Genomic DNA, 18,000 nt, shown 5'->3' with positions numbered 1-18,000 from the left:
GATACATCAGCTCCAACTGCCAATTGCCCCTTTGACAATGTATCAATCCCCCTCAAATTCAAGCTTTCCGAATGGCCCATTTGAATGTATCAATAGGGCACCCAGAGGGCATCTATTGGGGGAGAGATTAAAACTGCTCCTCTGAAAGCTATCATTGGCCTAGGACCACCTTGGCCTAACGGCCCTGAGCCGCAGGTGCCCATATACACCCGTGCGCAACTGTGCAAGACCCCAGGATGGCGATCAACATGGCAGCACCACGCAGGAGGGTCCCGGTCCGATTCGCCTATTGGACCGATGAGGAGGTCGGGATCCTCCTGGACTCCCTGATGCCACAGGCAGCTGCGAGGAGGGTGATGGCCAGCACCAACAAGCCCAACCGGGGGCATTTTCTAGAGTCATCTCGTGCCCTCCGAAACCAAGGGTTTCAAAGAACGCTGCACCAATGTAGAATTAAGTTTAAAACTCTCAAGGCAGCGTTCTTTGAAACCCTTGAAGATTTCGGAGAGGAGCCCCCGGTTGACAAGCGGCCACCATTCTTCTCGCGGCTGAAGGACCTGTGGGTCAGGGGTGATCGGCCAAGACCGGAAGATCGCCGTCCTCCAGGTAAGTCAGAGCTCTTGCCATGCCCTGTCCTCCCCTCCTTGGCCCTTCCCTTGCCCTCCTCTCCTTCCTGCATGGTGCCAATGCCATCCCTCCTCTTCCCTTCTGCAGGCGTGCGGCCGAGGCGGAGGTGGAGGGAGGGAGGGCACCGTTCCAGGTCGCCCTCTCCACCATCCTCGGGGGATGAGGATGTCCCCGAGGGTGGGCCACAGCCAGGACCAGCTGCTGTGGCCCCTCCGCAGCCAGAGCAGGCTCCTCTGGCGGAAGGTAGGTCCCCAGGGTGAGGGGTGGGGGTTGCCTGACTGCAGCCCCCACGACACTTGTGCCCTCGTCTGCCATGCCAGCATGGGAACTTGGGCCTTTCCTTCCCCTTTGGCAGGGCTTCATGTCCTTGCTGCTGCCGCCGCCGCGCAGGAAGAGGAGCCTGGGCCGAGCTGCCGCCTGCCAGGGGAGCCAGGGGACTTGGCCCTCGATGCCAAGGCCCTGGATCGAGTCCTCCAAGCCCGGCAGCAAGGTAAGTGCGGAGGTGAACCCAGGGAAGGGAGCGGGGGCACCCAGAAACCCTGCCTGTGGGAGTGGGTGATGGGCTCCACAGGCTGATCCTAACCATCCTCTTTCTTTTTCCCCCACAGAGAACCGGACGGAGAGGAGGTTCGCTGCCCTGGAGGAGAAAGTGGACAAGCTGGCGGAGAGAGTGTCCTCCATGGAAGAGACCCTCCGGGAACTCCTCCGCCGGCTGCCCGCCCCACCGCCTCCTCCCCCTCCCTGAAGCAGCTTCCCTCCCCTTCCCCCTCTGCCATCCCCCCTTCACCACCACCCTTCACCCTCCCCCTTCCCTTTGTATATATTGTATATAGTTAAAAAATTTTTATTGTTTGTATTAATAAAAAAGTTTATTTTTTAAAAAAAAATTGTGTGGTTCATTATGCGCAACTGCGGCAGTGTGGCTGTGAGTGTGAATGTGACAGCTTAGGCGCAACTGTGCACTCTAAAGCTAGGCAGGAGTGCTGTGAGGTAGCAATGTCCAAACTCTGTCCTTCCAGGCGTTTGGACTTCATCTCCCAGAATCCCAGACCACAGGGCAAGGTGGCTGGGGCTTCTGGGAGATGAAGTCCAAACACCTGGAAGGACAGAGTTTGGACATTGCTGGTTTGGGAACCAGTGAGCCAGGCATGGTGGGAGGAGAGAACAGGAAGGGTAGAATAGATTAGATAGGGCTGGGAGGGAACACATGCCCTGGGAGGCGAAATGATGTCTTTATGGGACATCATGGGACCTAGTGCCTTGTCAGTGCTCCCTGCCCCTTGATCCCAGGCCCCCTCTAGTTGCCCTTTGCCTTTGGGGGCGAGTTGTGGGCGGTGGGACTGCCAGAGAGTCACTGAAGAGGCTGGAGGATGGCCCAGCAAGAGGCTGCTGAGACAGTTCCACCTCCATGGCAACTCCCTGCTCCTCAGCTGGAAGGATTGCTCTTGCTGGGGGCAATCCTTCCAGCTGCTGCCCTACTCCTTCCTCCACGACCCTGGGGACAGCCCTGGCTCTTCCAGCTCTTGCTGGGGGCTCCTGCTGCTCAACCCCTTCATCCATGACCCTGGGGACAGCCCTGCCTCTTCCACCCTGCTCCCTACGTACCCTTCTGCGTCTCGGGCCACCCTGCCCTCCCCTCATGATCTCCAGCATTTGCCCCATCAGAACAGTCTGCGCTTCCAAGGTGGTGTTGAGTCGCCTCTGCTCCTGGTCTGACCTGTCTATTGATCTCTCCTGGTTCTGAACGGCCCTCTCTTGAACTTCTAGGTTCCTCTCTTGAAATCCCAGTGCCCTCACTTGAACTTCTAGGTTCCTCTCATGAACTCCCAGTGTCCTCTCTTGAAATCCTAGTGCCGTCTCTTGAAATCCCAGTGCCCTTTCCATGATCTCCCTGCGGGACTGTCTGCCCCTCTCCCTGTCCTCAAAGGCTCGCTGCCCCTGCTGCATCAGTGCTGCCATGTGCTCTTCTGAGCAAGCCTTGAGCTGATCCACAGCCGCCACAGTTTTAGTAGCTGCTGACGGACGCACCCTTTTCTTCTTGGTGGCAAGTCTCTCCTCTGCTGACATGGCAGCTATGGGATTAGCTGGAGGTGGTTCTCCTTCTCCTTCTCCTTCTGCTTCAGTTCGTCCTCCTACTATGGGCCATACAAGCAGAGAGTCACAGAAGCCTACAGTTAGCAGAGACCCTGAGGGCCATCTAGTCCAACCCCATTCTGCCATGCAGGAACTCTCACTCGAAGCTGTGGCAAAGGGTAGAGCTTCAAACTAAGGGCATGGGGAAAGGAGAGATTTACATGCAAGGAAGGGGTGCCTTAGGAATGTGGGACACATGCAGCACATGACCATGCCAGGGACACTCACAATCCTACTTGCACAGCAACCTTGCAAACATACCAGCACAGTAAGCAGTGAAAGAAACATGCCACAATTGCGCAGTTGAGCCATGCAGTTATAAACATAAATATAGGGTTTACATTGCATATTCTCTTCGGCCTCACTGCCATCGCTGGCAGGTGCACTGGCCCGGGAGACAGGTGAGCGGTCACGGTAGCTGCTGGTCGTGGAAGAGGATCCAGCACGAGATGGTGGTCTCCTTCTGGAGCTCCCGGCCCCAGCAGACATTTGTCTGAGCAGGGCGCGGGGGTCCAGAGGTGTCTGGCTGCTGGAGGAATCGCCCGAGTCGGGGTGTTCCTCCTCCTCCTCCTGCTCCTCATCTGTATGACAAGGGACAAGGGTCATCTCTGCCCTGTGCCCACCCCGGGGCCACATCTTCCCCTTCCCCCATTTCCCCCTCCCTTCCCCCCAGGGGCCCTGGCGCATCTTACCCTGAGGGGGCATCAAAAGGTCTTGGGCACATTCAAGGTCCGGGGTCTCATCCTCGTCCTCCTCCTCCACCGCCACAGGCTCGGCTCTGGCTGGCTGGCCTGCCGGGACCCTCACACGCTCCCCACTGGTGGCTAGTCTGTTGGGTCTGATGCTTCCATCACTTTTAATGAAAGCATGCAGCTCCTTGTAAAAGGGCAGGGGGGTGCCCTTCTTAGTATCTCTGGCCTGGGCATCTCTGTATTGTTTGTATTGAGATTTTAGCGACTTGCATTTTCGGCGACACTCCTCCAAAGTTCTGTTGTGGCCCTTGGCTCTCATGGCTTCTTCCACTTCTCGATATGTGTCAGCATTCAGGTAGGACTGCTCCAATTTTTGCAGAATGTTTGGCTGGGACCATATAGCTATGAGGTCAGCCGTCTCCGCATGAGACCAAGACGTCCCCCTGCCTTTTTTCGGGGTGCTGGTGGATGGCTGTGCCGTCCTGCCTGGTGCCAAAGGAGAGCCGCCGCACAGCTGTGCCAGGAGCAGCCGAACTGTGCCCGTTCCCAGGTGAAAATGGCGCAGGAATGTGTGTAGGGAGTCACTTTAAATTCCAAACTTTCCCTTATCACTTTCTACAACCAAAACATCCGCCGGCAAAACTTACGACTTCCCGCGATTCCAGCAACGCATGCGCACATGGAGCTCTAGGGTTAGGGTTACGAGACTTAAAATGCGCCGCAGCTGTGCCGCAGCTTCCACAGCTGCATGGCAGCGGACGCTGCAATTAAAGCCTGACTGCAAACCACGCATGTCCCGGACCCCGACCCATTATGCGACGCAGCTGACATGGAGCTTTTAAACGGGCAACTTATATTTGCGGCGTGGCAATTGTGGCGTACCGGTGCAGCAGCTTACAGACGGAGATGCGCACGTACACCGCATATCAAAAAGAAGCGGAAAAAAGCAGCACCTTTTTAATGCCGCTTCTTCCCACTTGGGGCGTGCGGGCGGCGCGTTCATGACGGCATTCAGGTAAGGGCCGTCTGAAGGCTCTACCTTCATGACGTCATGAATACACCCCTTTTTGCCCGTCTGTATCCCGCCTATGTCTATATATCTCCACATCTTACATATAATTTACTATTCCATTTGTAAAAGCCCTAGAGAAATATGGGGATTACTATATAAACATAGGCCAGAGTCTTGTTGGTGATATACATAACTGTAACAGCTAGTTATGTCAGTGTACATTTTAAATGTTGTCAAGGAGGCATCCAGTACCTTCTTGAATAATAATAATAACGATGATGATGATGATGATGATGATGATGATTTATTTATATCCCTCCCAATCATGTAGAATCTGGGCAGATTACAGCAATAAAAAACTACAATATAATTCCAATACAAATCAATGAAAATCAAAAGAAAAAAAGTACATTACAATTCAAATAAACCTCAAATCTCTTCCCCAGCCCCCAACACAACTCCAAACAAAGCAACATTAAATAAATTCAAATTACAAACATAACGTAACAGTGAATGAACAACGCTTTCACCCCACATGTGCAAAGGCAGACAAAACATGCCAGGGCAACTGTGCCCCTTGCTACTGATCGGTTGCAAGGGTGTGCTCAAGTGCCTTGTGTATTCCAGGAAGAAACAGTAGTCTTCACCCTTAAGCAGGAGCAAAGAATCTTTCTTCTTCCCTGGATTCATAAGGGCAATAAGACAATGCTTGGGCATACTAGTAAATAGCCAGGAAATGAAACAAAGCTGCACCTGGGGACTCTGAATGCCCCGAAATACTCAAGGAAAGATGAAGCAGCCTACACATACATGCACATACACATACATACACAGGGGGGAAGAGAGAGAGAGAACCAATGTAAATATGCTGTGAGAGTTTAGCCATATTTAGCAAACGAGACAGATAAATGGTTGCCTATCATTGCAGGATGAATAAATGGGCCATTTATTGATTACATTTCTGCTGCCTTTCCTCTAAAAGGTTCTGTGCAGTATATGTCCCCACACCACTTTTATCCTCACAGTCCTGAGATAGGTTAGGCTGAGAGAATGGGAGTGGCTTATGATCACCAGCGAGCTAAACGTCTCTTAGATGGCTTTTGAATGGAAGATTCATCAGCCATATGCTGTAGACACTAAACCACACTGGCTCTTTCACTATGCCTGTCTCAGGACACTGGGATAGGATAGTTCAACATCTTCTCTCATAGCCCACTCCTTCCTTCCTGATGAATGGTATGATGGCTGCATCCAACTCCAAGTAATAATGAACTAGCCAATCTCAAACACAAGGCTATGGAAATTTGCCATCTTTGATTGATTAACTTTTTAAGATCATGGTCAACCAATAAAGGCCCCATTTACACTCATGTTTTTGTGCTGGGTAGATCTGGGGAGATTTGACGATGTAATACCCGATTCAAAGTTCCCACTATGCTTACCCTGATTTAATCTCTCTGTGGCAGTTTAACCCTGTTTAGAGTTCACATTGCCATTTGTATCGGTTGTAAAATGGAGCCGCCATTTTGACCATTTTTTTAAAATGCCAATCAAATGATGCACACCTACGTCACACTGTTTGGGGGAATTTCCCCCCCCCCAACTGTCAGCCTTGGAGGATGGCAAGCTTTTCTGGGCTCATTCACACAAGTGGGCAAGGAGAGGCCTGGCAGGGCAAGGCAAGAGGTCCCAAAAGTTCCAACACTCAAACCACTTCCCTTCTCCTTCTCCTTCTCCTTCCCATTCCCATTCCCCTCCCCCTCCCCTTCCTTCATTCCCTTCCTCTCTCCTTTTTTCCCTCCAGGCCCCGATTCCCCCCCTTTCCCTGTCCCTCTCTGCCTGGACTGGTGTCAATCACATGCCTGCCAAGCATGAAGTCTAGGGCAGCGGCGGTAGCGGCCCAAGGGTATGAGGGAGGGAGGAAGAGGCAGAGGAGGTGGCGGAGGCAACGGGAGAGAGGCGAGAGGGAAGTGGCAGGGGTGAAGGAGGAAGAGGCAGCAGAGGTAGTGGCACTGGTGGCTCTTACTCTCAGGATCTCCTCCAAAGCCTGTGTGGGCAAGGAGAAGCCAGGTGGGGCAAGACAAGGTGAGGCAAGGCAGGCATCAAGGTGGGAAAGCAGTTTCCATTCATCTGCCCCAGAGTCCTGGCCCACCGACAAAGGGAGGGAGGGAAGGAATGCCTGCCCCCCAGTACACACCATTGGGGCACTGAGGGAGACTGGGCCATAGGGCCCACCTCGGGATCTGCCTCCAGAGAGACTCCGATGTCTCCTCTGGACCTCCTGGGCAGCCCGAGGGAAGAATTTCCCTCACCCCACCTGGAGGCCCCTGACAGTCTCACCACTGGCGGGTGATCCTGGACTTTGGGTGACAGGAGGGAGAAAGCCAGGAGTGGGCATGATCCATCCCTTTTGCATTAACCCCTCCCTTCCTCTGCTCTGAATGTACTCGATTGCAAGTTCCCATTTGCAGATGGCTGAAAAGACTGGTTCTTTTCAAAAGAACCACTGATTTCCCTATTTCTGAAAACCTAGGATTAAGATGGATTTGCGCCGGTTCCCCCCCAAATCGGGTCAGAAAAGCCCAGCGCAAGTGTGAATGACCCCAATTTAAATTGGTTTACAAACCAATTTAAACCAGTTCAAAATGTAATCTGAACGACCCCAAAGAAAAGATGAAAAAGGATTAATCCAAACCAAAGTAAAAAAGTAACCTCCATTCACTTTATCCCCAGTGCCCTGGAAAAAAGCTCCCTTGTAAACTGGGGAGCCATGGGGGTGGGGGTGGAATTGAGAACTGAGAAGGAAGGAGAGGAATCCTACCAAACTGGGCACTGTCTGAAACCAGGAACTCCACTTTCAGAAGATATCTGCTCAATTTCCTCCTTCTCCCCGTGACCTCCCCCCATCCATTCAGCAGCAGCATCCACCCTTTGTGGGAATTTTTTGCTTTGGTTGAGAATGGGATCATCTATGCATTCCATATAAATTTCTTGAAGCTCTACGATATTTATTTTTGTCTTGCAACCAATTACAAAAATATGTGCTATACATTTTCCAACAAAAGGAAACAAAAAGCATTAGTGAACAAGAAGCTCTTTTTGAATTTCTCTTCAGCAGAACAAGGGAGAAAGAGGGAGACTTCCAAATCTCATACAGCCAATATTCTTCAGCAAAAAGCAACAATACAACCTAGCCCCTGAATCAGAAGGGAGCTGGATAGGAAATCCTCATAAAAGGATGCAAAAAAAAAAAAAAAAAAAAAAAAAAAAAAAAAAAAAAAAAAGAAAGAAAGAAAGAGAGCAAATATTTGATACAGGATTGGTCTGTTTAGTATGCCAAGCAAACAAAACTTCTTGGCATTTTTAGCCAAAACATTTCATTAATAAACACTGGTGCAATCTTATCTCTGGATTATGAAGTTTCATTGCTATTTGTTTTCTGACCATGCCATAGGCTGTCATAAATTATCTGTATGAGTGGATACCTTTGATTCAGCACAGATGTCTGTAGAATTTTTAAAGCAGATGATCTTTCTTATTCTGTTGATAGTTTTATATTTTAACTTGTTACATGCTCTTTTGATGATAGCTTTGAATTTTATGTGTTTTAACTTTTGTAGGTCATTTTGAGTCTCAAAAATGGGAAAAGAGAAGCAAGCAACCAAGCAAACAAACAAAATTTGTCCCCTTTTGTCCTTTTACTTGGAACCCTTTTTTAAAAACCTAGATATTATATAATGACTTTATAACCAAAAGCTGCCCCAGTATGTTGGCTTTGGTCCAAAATACACTTCAAAAATAATAATTATTATTATTATTATTAACATTTATTTATAAAGCGCTGTAAATTTACACAGCGCTGTACATACAATCTCTTAGTTAGACGGTTCCCTGCCCTCAGGCTTACAATCTAAGAAGACATGACACAAAAGGAGAAGGGAGTGGTGGTGGGGAATGGGATCAGGTCCAGCAGTTCTTCTCCACCTCCGAGGCCTGGACCAAGGCAGATGGACTGGAGGAAGGACTTGGCTTCTTAATGGATGGTTAAAAGGAGGCTTCCTGGGTCAGAGAGGGTCTCGCCTCTGGGAATGCTTCTCTAAACAATATAGTTTTAACTCAGTTTTGAAACTAGGTAGAGAAGTGATGAGGTGTGCATGTGGGGAAAGAAGGTTCCAGGAGTAAGGGGCAGCAAGTGAGAAGGGACGAATTTGGGAGGGGGCAGTGGTAGTCCTACACTGTGACAGGAGACTTTGACTACCAGAGCGGAGGGTGCGAGTAGGAATGTAAGGAGAAAGAAGGTCAGATAAGTAAGGAGAGACCAATCCATGGAGGGCTTTGAAAGTCAATAACAAAAGCTTGTACCGGATGCGGAAGGGGAAGGGGAGCCAATGAAGGGAGGATAAAAGAGGAGAAACATGATCAAAGCGGCAAGTGGATGTGACAATACGGGCAGCTGAATACTGGACAGAGATTAAAGGATGGAGGTGTGAAAGAGGAAGCCCTGTCAGAAAGAGGTTACAATAATCTAGTCGCGAAACCACTAGGACATGGACCAGAGTCTTGGCAGTAGAGGCTGAGATGAATGGATGGATATTGGCAATGTTGTGGAGAAAGAATCTACAGGTCTTGGCGGTGGCCTGGATCTGGGGAATAAATGACAGAGAAGAGTAAAAAATGAAGCCAAGACTGCGGGCTTGATGAACCGGTTGAATAGAAGTGTCGTCGACAGAAACAGAAAAGGAATTGTGAAGGGTGGGTTTAGGTGGAAAGACAAGAAGCTCAGTCTTAGACATGTTGAGCTTCAAGCGCCGAAGCCACATCCACTGAGAGATGGCAGTCAGACAAGAAGAAACTTGCTGTTCAAGCCCCGTCGAAAGGTCAGGGGTGGAGAGATACAGCTGAGTGTCGTCGGCGTACAGATGATAGGAGAAACCAAAAGAACTGATGAGTTTACCTAGGGACAGTGTGTATAGAAAGAACAGAAGGGGACCCAAGACAGAGCCCTGGGGAACTCCAAAAGATAGGGGAACAGAGGACGAAGTCTGACCACCCGTGTGACCACTGCAAAAGATCCAGTTTGAGACCACTTTAATGGCTTTGGTTTAATGATAGGAATTCTGGGAACTGTAGTTTTGTGAGATATTTAGTCTTCTCTCAGAAGTTCTCTGTATTGTGGTGTCACAATAAACTACAATTCCCAGGATTCCCTAGCACTGAGCCAGGGCAGTTAAAATGGATTATTTTTGCAGTGTGTTTGGACCTTTGTTGGCTAGAAATGATAGGACATGTTCCCCAAGAAATGGGCTGTGATTTTTATTGCTGTTCATATGAGCTTTGCTTATTTATTATATGCATTTTTTCATCTTTGCTGTAAACCATCCTGAGAATACAGTTATAGGATGGCATACAAATAATATTTTATATAAGCAAGATCTCCTGTACCAGGCCTAACCCTGGTAACAGATGCCTTAAAGTAATATGAGTTACTCCCATGCGCTCTACATCAAAGCTTCTTAAGACAACTGATCTGGCAAAATGGTAGTTCTCCCAACCTCTGTGTGAGGGGAGCTGGTAATATATTTGTGTCCAATGGCTAAAGTTGTTTCTTTCTTTCCTGAAAACTCTCCAGGGACCAGCAGCTAATGGCTTGTGGACCAGTACTTTGAGCACTGCTCTGCACAACTGACTTTGGAAATTTGAACTGGTCCAAAAGGCAGCAGCTAAAACGCTGGTAGGTGCTCATGTAAGGAAGCAAAAGCTGCTCCAGTTACAAGTTTGTTTGTGGGCACAGTTCAAAGTGTTTGTGATGTTCTTCCTTAAACAGCTGGGGTTCTGGATACCTTAGGGTGACAGCTGTCTGAACCTAAAGACTGGAGTCAGAGGCCATTCACTGTGTCCCAGCTGTTGGGAGGAATGACTGATGGGGACAGGAGAAAGAGCCTTCTCCGTGACTGCCTCTAAACTGTGGAATCCTTTCCCTGCCAGATTGGCATTCTCTTTCATGGCAGTTTGCTGTACATTGAAGACCTTCTTAATTAGGCAGGCAGTTGCCTTATGAACTGTTTTAATTCTTTTCATCTGCTTTATCTTTCTACTGTTAGTCAATAAATGTATTTTAATTTTTGTTAACTGTCCTCAGTAGGAGGGAGGTACAAGAAGGATAGGCTGCAAGTTCTTATATCACTAAATAATAAACAAATAATCTGAAATTAAGTGCAGTACCAAATTGAAGCTAAATCATTTTACTTCTACTACCATCACCACCATTACTATTACTACTATAATACAATTGCTTTGATTCATGTTCACAACATTTCACTTGTAGATATTAACCTTGTAAAATAAATCACTATTATTATCTGCATACTGACATGTGAAGCTCAGAGAAAATAGCTTGCCTGTTCATGGCAATGGCAAAAACCACTCTCTTAGCCCTTCATTATGTATAAAATAACAAGCATTGTAAGTAATCACCCAACAAGAAGTCTAAATTGGCTCCACTGGCAACAGCAAATCTCAAATAGCTCCAAATGTGTGAGTGTGTATGTGTGTGTGTGTGTGTAATATTTAATAATGCTCTTTAATAAAAGCCTCTTTGGTGCTAACATTGGTGTAATCCTCTGTGTAAAAACAGCCTCCCCTGTCTTTCAAACCTCATGGAGTTTAGCCTCTAAAATTTGATGAATCTAGTTCTTTAGAACTGAATCTGTGATGATCTCCTAAATTCATTACATCTCTTATTTTGTTACTTGGCATTCCACAATGCAAACAAGATTAATAAGAATATAACATGTTCCTTTCCCCTTCTTCTGCAAATTAATGCTTCATATATGGCAGAGCTTGGGAAACTACTTTTTAAAAAGTGATTAGTTGCAGTGCCAAGCCCTCCTAAGTAGTTCATTTCCATGATAATTAGTTTTGTAAAAACAATTCCTTGCTTTTCCATTTCTAAAATGTAATGAATAACTTTTAATTTACTTTAAACCATTAATGCTATAAGCTGGGAGTCTATGCTACAAAGCACACTGTCTTCCTGTGTAGTTCATTCTTGAGTCAACACCCACGACAGAGCACAAGGATCAGTATCCATCAGTACATGAATTATTTGATATTCACTGACATAGTTATACAAGCCTATTTTATAACCGAAATGTTACCATTACACCTCGAAAGGAGTGAAGTTATTCTTCAATAAGTCACAGTCATAATGTTTATATAGTCATACCTTTGATACTGGACAAAGGAATTAATTAATCTGAAGATGCCAGCCACAGATGCTGGCGAAACATCAGGAATAAACTCTTCTAGAACATGGCCACAAAAAAACTATAATTACACATAACTAGTTATTCCCAAGCTCTGTAAATGTGGTACTTTGAAGGGATTTTTATATCAAGAGAAGGTAACTCTTTACTACACAGGAGAAACTGGCTACCTATGGTAGCCCACATGTGTGGTAGGGGTATGAAAATGTGCCATCCTTCATTGCAATTGTCAGAATCCCACTAGGATCTATACTCTGTTCCAGTAATGTATCTAGTTCCAAGACCTACTATTTCTGGCATGGAAAATCATGAATATTATTTCATAATGTATTCATCCCCCGCCAACATTTTCCCTACTGAGTAAAGTACGTATGTCAGCCTATTTCAAATATAGGCATACGTCAGTTTAAAAAGCCTCTGAGAATGAAGCTTCTTTTTACCAAGGCTTTTGGGCACACATGGCTAGATGTGAGCTGCTTCTCTAACTCCTTTCCTCTGATGGAAGAGAAAAGTTTCACACTGGAAGCTGTATTCATGAATCATCTCTATATCTGAGGCAAGGGAACATATTCAGGGGTAGCCATGCTGGCCATACAGCAAAACAAAACAAAATCTACAAAGGAATGATGCCTTTATTGGCCAGCCAAAATATGCAAAACAGATAATGCAGTCTTTCAAAGGCAGTTGTTGTTGTGTGCCTTCAAGTAATTTCTGACCTATGACAGAAATGACATAGGACCCCAATGTGAACTTATCACAGTGTATTCCTGGCAAGATTTGTTCAGAAGGGTTTTGCCTTTGCCTTCCTCTGAGGTTGAGTGTGACTTCTGAAGATCACCCAGTGGGTTTCCATGGCTGAGCAAGGTTTCAAACCCTCTTCTCCAGCGGTGTAGTCCAATATTCATACCACTATCCCAGGCTGGCTCTCTCTAACACAGCAGGCAGGAGATTCCATTGCTAATAAAGTCTTATTGGAACTAAAGCATACATGTATTTTCAGAACTGAGCAGATTAACTCTCACTGCAAGAGGGACACAGAGACAAGAAATGGTTGCAGGGAATTTCCAAAAGACCCTCCTAACTCAGTAGGGTATAGATTAACACTTTGTGACCAGAAAACATGCAGGGGTAGCTATATTTGGCCATTTAGTAAATTCAAATAAAAATCCACCAAACAATTTAGTGGCCTTTGTGATCAGGTTTTCAGTGACTCCACTCAAGTCCTTAAATGGAAGCCTAAGAAAACTGGATTCATTTAGATAGTTTAAGTGTGATGCAACATGAGAAAAGAAATGAAATGCAAGGGCAGACAACCCTGCATTTTGGAAGAAGTCTTTAAATGGTCTATAGGAAGTTCAAAATGTTTTTGTTTAGATACACAAGACATTCCTCATCTGATTGCATCATTTCACACATACAAATTATTACTTTTGAATAAAAAGTTTCCTGCCACATGTTGAACTTATCTTTTTTGTGGTGTAGGAACCTATTCCTACTCTTTCCATTTTAGGTTTGTTTCTGGTATCAAATTTTCTGTTAAAAGCGATTTCCAGGAGCACACAAACTCTGTTATAGTGTGGCATATCTGTATCTGCATTTTTAGTCATTCATATTTTCAAATTTTTGCATAATTTTATTCATCTTTTTTCTTAGCTGAAATGCATTTCAAGGCTTGTAAATGTATGCCTTTCTGAGGTAAGATGTGCTTCATCCTGTTGGTAGCCTCAGGAGGTACAAAATCGGTATTTTCATAGGGAATTTGAAACCAATGGCTTTCTCTCCCATCCCTAGTGGTAGCTATGGAGATAATACAGTGGCACCCTTTCATTTCCTATTTGTAGTTCATAAAACTGGGTGGTTCACTCACCATCTGTGTGCTAATTGCATTTTGCAGGGGGAAAAAACTGTTTCATGTTTGTTACGAAGAGAGGGAAAGGTGTACAAACAAACTGTTTTGCACTCACAATATCCTCCTTTCCCATAAGAAAACATTCTTTTGTAACCTACCATTTTCCTGTGAACTCTCTAATTTTGCAGCTTGCAAACAGAAAATAAAAGAGCTGGTACCTTTTGTTAGGCAAATTGCTTGTTAAGGCCCAATGGCTGGTAAATGCTTTTGCAATGGAAGCTAATGGTTAGAAAACAGCTGGAGACTGGTCTCCAGTGATCTGAATGAGAGAGAGATTGGTCTAGAATTTCTGGAATGTAAAGCTGTCAGAGCTTGGAGAAAGTGTCACACCTCTTCCCCTCTCTGCACAGCAATGGGGCTGTGTTTCTATGTGCTCTCTGTGTGAAGTTCTGGAAAAAGTTCACAGGAGTAGATACAGAGCAGAGTTACCTGTGGGCTGGAATTTTCTCAGGGTGCTTCTACCTGGGGATGTAATGGGAGTTAGAATGTCTGCAGAGTGCAGGCTGCTGGTCTCCACCTCTAGTCTATGTCTGTATTTGTACATAAATTAAACATGCTGTGATTTTGATCTAAACTTAATACCCTGAAAGCAGAGGCACAGAATTCAGAGGGACTTTCTTAAGATGTGACTAAATAATTTAAAAATATTTTAGGGATGATTTTAGATTCTTTTGAAAGATCAGAAGAAGGATTTCAATTTGCTCTTAGCTTTTTTCCTCTGTGATTTCTGTGTATCCACTGGCAGGCAGGCCCTGGTGGGTTGGGAAGCAAATAAATAAATAAACAAATTCCAATCAGTTTCAATAGGTCAGTTCCCAGTATGGCTTAAGTCTGGATCTAATCCCATGTCACCAGTGGTCCCTGCTACAAATGAAACCAACTCCTTTATGAGCAAACATGAAGAGATGTGGATGACCACAATTCAAAGGATAGACAACTTGCCTGAAGTGCCACTGCTTATTTCAGTAGAGTTCATTCCTCCTACCCCTGCCAAAACTGCTGCAGTAGACCAAAAACCAAAACTGTATTTTAACCTAAAAAGAGGAAACATGTGGACTATGCTTCTTACTTCAATTAAAAAAGTGTGTATTTGGTGGCTCAGTGGCAACTGTGTCAGTATGAGGGTTCTGGTGGATTCGGGGGGGGGGGGGGGAGGCAATGTAGTCCTTTCACAGCACCAATGCAAGTTCCCCACCTCTATACTATACGGTAAGAGCACAAAGAACACTTTTTCTGACAGAAGGAGGCTGAAATGTGTTGGTGACTTACTAGACCTTTGCATGAGATTTTCCTAGAGCTGCTTCTGATATCGACTCCCTAGCCAGTGACAAAACAGAAATCAGATTTTAGGATTATGAGCTCTACTACATATTATTTTGCCTGCTGTTGCAACCATCAAATGCATGCATGCTACAGCAGAAGGCAACACTATCTCCTATATAATGCTTCACACCAAGCTGCCCCTTCACCCTTCTCAGGAGATAATGCAAAGGCCTTCTGGTTGTCATCTTAATATTGGGGGGGGGGGGGAGAATGAGATACAGGAAATAACAAAAGAATAATCAGCATTTATTAAGAAAAAAAGGCAGGCTAACAGAACACAGCAAAGACTTGGAACAGTTTTCATACTACTCACATTTATACACTTAGCCATAAACCTCAATATGTGAATCTAAGCAACGCAACACTTCTCAGCACAACCCACTCCACAGATTTGCTGGGAGCAGTTTTTCAGGAATTTAAGGAATTCACTCTCACCTCCTTGGAAGAAGAAAGACAATATTCTATGTCTTTTTAAAAGCACTGCTTTGCAAGGATAAACATGGGACAATACCAAAGCAACAATTCCCCTGGGTTAGGACCCAGAAAATCAAAATGATCCTGAACAAATTATGACAGTTGAAGGGCATGCCCTCTTTTTGTCCTCATTGAACTAAAATCATCATTTGAAGTAGGTTGGCAAACCAATGTTAAAGTATGAACTGTAGCTGCTGAATTTTGATGTCATTGGAAACTGGTTATAGTATGTCCACAAAAAAGAGACAGAAGAAATCTGCAAACACAAAAAGTAAAAGGAGAAGAACACAAGGTAGTAATATTCCCATCTTCTAGATAAAACAATGTGATCCTACCTGGGTTTCTAGTTCTGTAACTTCTAAATTTAGCTTATTCAGGTGTTTATTCACAAATGTTATGAGGGTCTGAAAATAAAGAACATATGCAGTAACTTTTAGATCAGCACATTTTAATTTTTTAAAAAAATATGGTAATGGAACAAATGCAAACACTAAAGTTCAGAATATTCTTATTTATATCCTGTCATCTGATTACAGATAGGAAAACCATTTCTAAGACCATGAGAAGAGAGCAAACAAAAAATACACACTGCTGTGAAATGTTTATACTTTAAAATCTGTATGGTTACTGCAGGAGCAATATAATGAAGACCTTCAGAGTACTTTTTAAAGCAAAGGTGAGAACTAGACTCCTCATACTCTCTATGGTAGGAGTTGCACTCTGAAGAACACTACGTTGAGGAAGTCATGCAGAAGTTGTATACTTTTGTATAAGGAGGCACTATACATAATAACAAATAATAAAACTTTTATTTATATACCGCTTTTCCTCCAGATCAAAGCGGTTTAAAACTATATAACACATGTCAGAACAATTACAAACATTTCAATAAGGAATAATTTTAAAAACAGTAATTAAAACAGTGAAAACATGAAGCACAGATGGGAAACAATCTACAGTGGACCCTTCCCTTACACGGGGGATCCATTCTGGACTACCCTGCATAAGGGAAAAAGCACATATGCTCATGCCCCATTAAAAATAATGGGGTGCAAGCCTGCGGTGCGGCATGTGTACCATGAGCAAATGCATCATTGTTCCCCCCCCACGCAACTTCCACATAGGCTGGAAGCTGTGTGTGGCACACCCGCCTACGGTGTGGGCGCTCTGTACAATGTGGTTGCAGCAACAAGAAAAAGAATACCCCAACCCTCCAGGGACAAAACTGCTTGATTCTTTTAATGAAATACAGGAGAGTTAATAATAATAATAAATTTTATTTGTATACCGCTTTTCCACAGATCAAAGCGGTTTACAGCTGTAGTTCCTCTTATGCATCAAGTTACAAAATGCAAACCATCCCACTAACTTCTCTGTATCCATTTTTATATTTTGAATAAATTCAAATTAGGCAGCGAAAAACATCTAGTAGGCAATACCAAAAATAAAAGAGCTGAGCAATGTGCAATTCTTGCCAACTTCAATGTTTTCAAAAAAATACACCAAAATTCTAACCTTTTTTACAACATTAAGTTTGTCCGGAGCATGATCAAACAGTGTGTCAAATGCATCTCGTTCTGAAATACAGGTGATGACAACAAACTATTAGATAATGGAATGCTGAAGGATGAAAATTCCAGGATGGGAGCAGACTTGTCACCTGCACTTAATTGAGACTAGACTTCCCATGCCCAAATAATCTCCCATCTTTGTTTTACAAATTCACATTTCAGTATAATCAAAAATTCCTTTCTCTCAGACTACAGTGTGCACATGAAGCAAGTTAGCATGAAGAAAAGAACATTGGAAGAGTCTAATATCATAGGTACAATCTAAACAGCCCTTTAAAAAAAGCATTTCAGTCAAATTATTTATTAAAAATTATACTAGATATTCAAGACTGTTGCTGTGCTGCATGTACTTTGCTTTTAAAAACCATCTTCTAAAGCATGTACTGAACATTCTCAGAAAAGCTGAAAGTTACACAATATGTCTTGGTTTTTTTTTTTTTTTTTTTTTTGTAAGTATAGATGTTCCATTGTTTACCTTAAGAAACTGAAATTTTCAGAGGGGTGGTATATAAATAATGAGCAAGAATATCAGTAGTATATCATGCTATATCTTAACAGTGTTCCCCCATGCCAGGTTCCACATTGCATAAAGGGCCTCCACAAATAAAAGGAATTTATCATATTCAGAAAACTACCCTCTAGATATAAATGCCAGTTCCTCTTTTTTGTGTATTTTTTCATATTCCTAATGGTGGAACAAGCTCAAGAAAATTATTAATCCAAATTTAGCTGGTACTAAATTCAACTGCAACAGAAAGGAAGAACACTTTAGAAGCCTATGGAAAAGGCTGGAAACAAATGAGACTTACCATGCCGTCCTGACAATGCCCTGTAGAAAAAAGAAATAATGCAGTTATATGTGTACACACACTTACAGTAATTTAATATAGTTCTTTCAGTGCAGAAAGCAAACTATATATATGGAGTAAATATTTACCTGGCCATATGTATGGCTTCACATTTATCCTAACTGAAAAGTCCCCCAAAGGCTTTT

General features: G+C 44.4%; 1 protein-coding gene across 1 annotated transcript in view; it reads right to left on the bottom strand.

Moving 5' to 3' along the window:
• The window catches only part of PARVA (parvin alpha), a 108,490-nt gene that overhangs the window by 16,355 nt on the left and 74,135 nt on the right, over positions 1 to 18,000 (bottom strand). The window contains exons 8-10 of the mRNA XM_089521195.1: positions 17,816 to 17,835; positions 16,951 to 17,012; positions 15,771 to 15,839 (exon numbers count right to left, since the gene is read on the bottom strand). Coding sequence (XP_089377321.1) covers positions 15,771 to 15,839; positions 16,951 to 17,012; positions 17,816 to 17,835 — 151 coding nt within the window. The remainder of the gene's footprint in view (positions 1 to 15,770; positions 15,840 to 16,950; positions 17,013 to 17,815; positions 17,836 to 18,000) is intronic.

Source organism: Sceloporus occidentalis, unplaced genomic scaffold (assembly GCF_023333645.1).
Source record: "Sceloporus occidentalis isolate IW3139 unplaced genomic scaffold, rSceOcc1.0.p SCAF_4, whole genome shotgun sequence".
In the NCBI taxonomy this organism is placed as follows: Eukaryota; Metazoa; Chordata; class Lepidosauria; order Squamata; family Phrynosomatidae; genus Sceloporus; species Sceloporus occidentalis.
The sequence above is the reverse complement of the archived record's forward strand: the minus strand, read 5'-3'. Positions and strand labels throughout refer to the sequence as shown.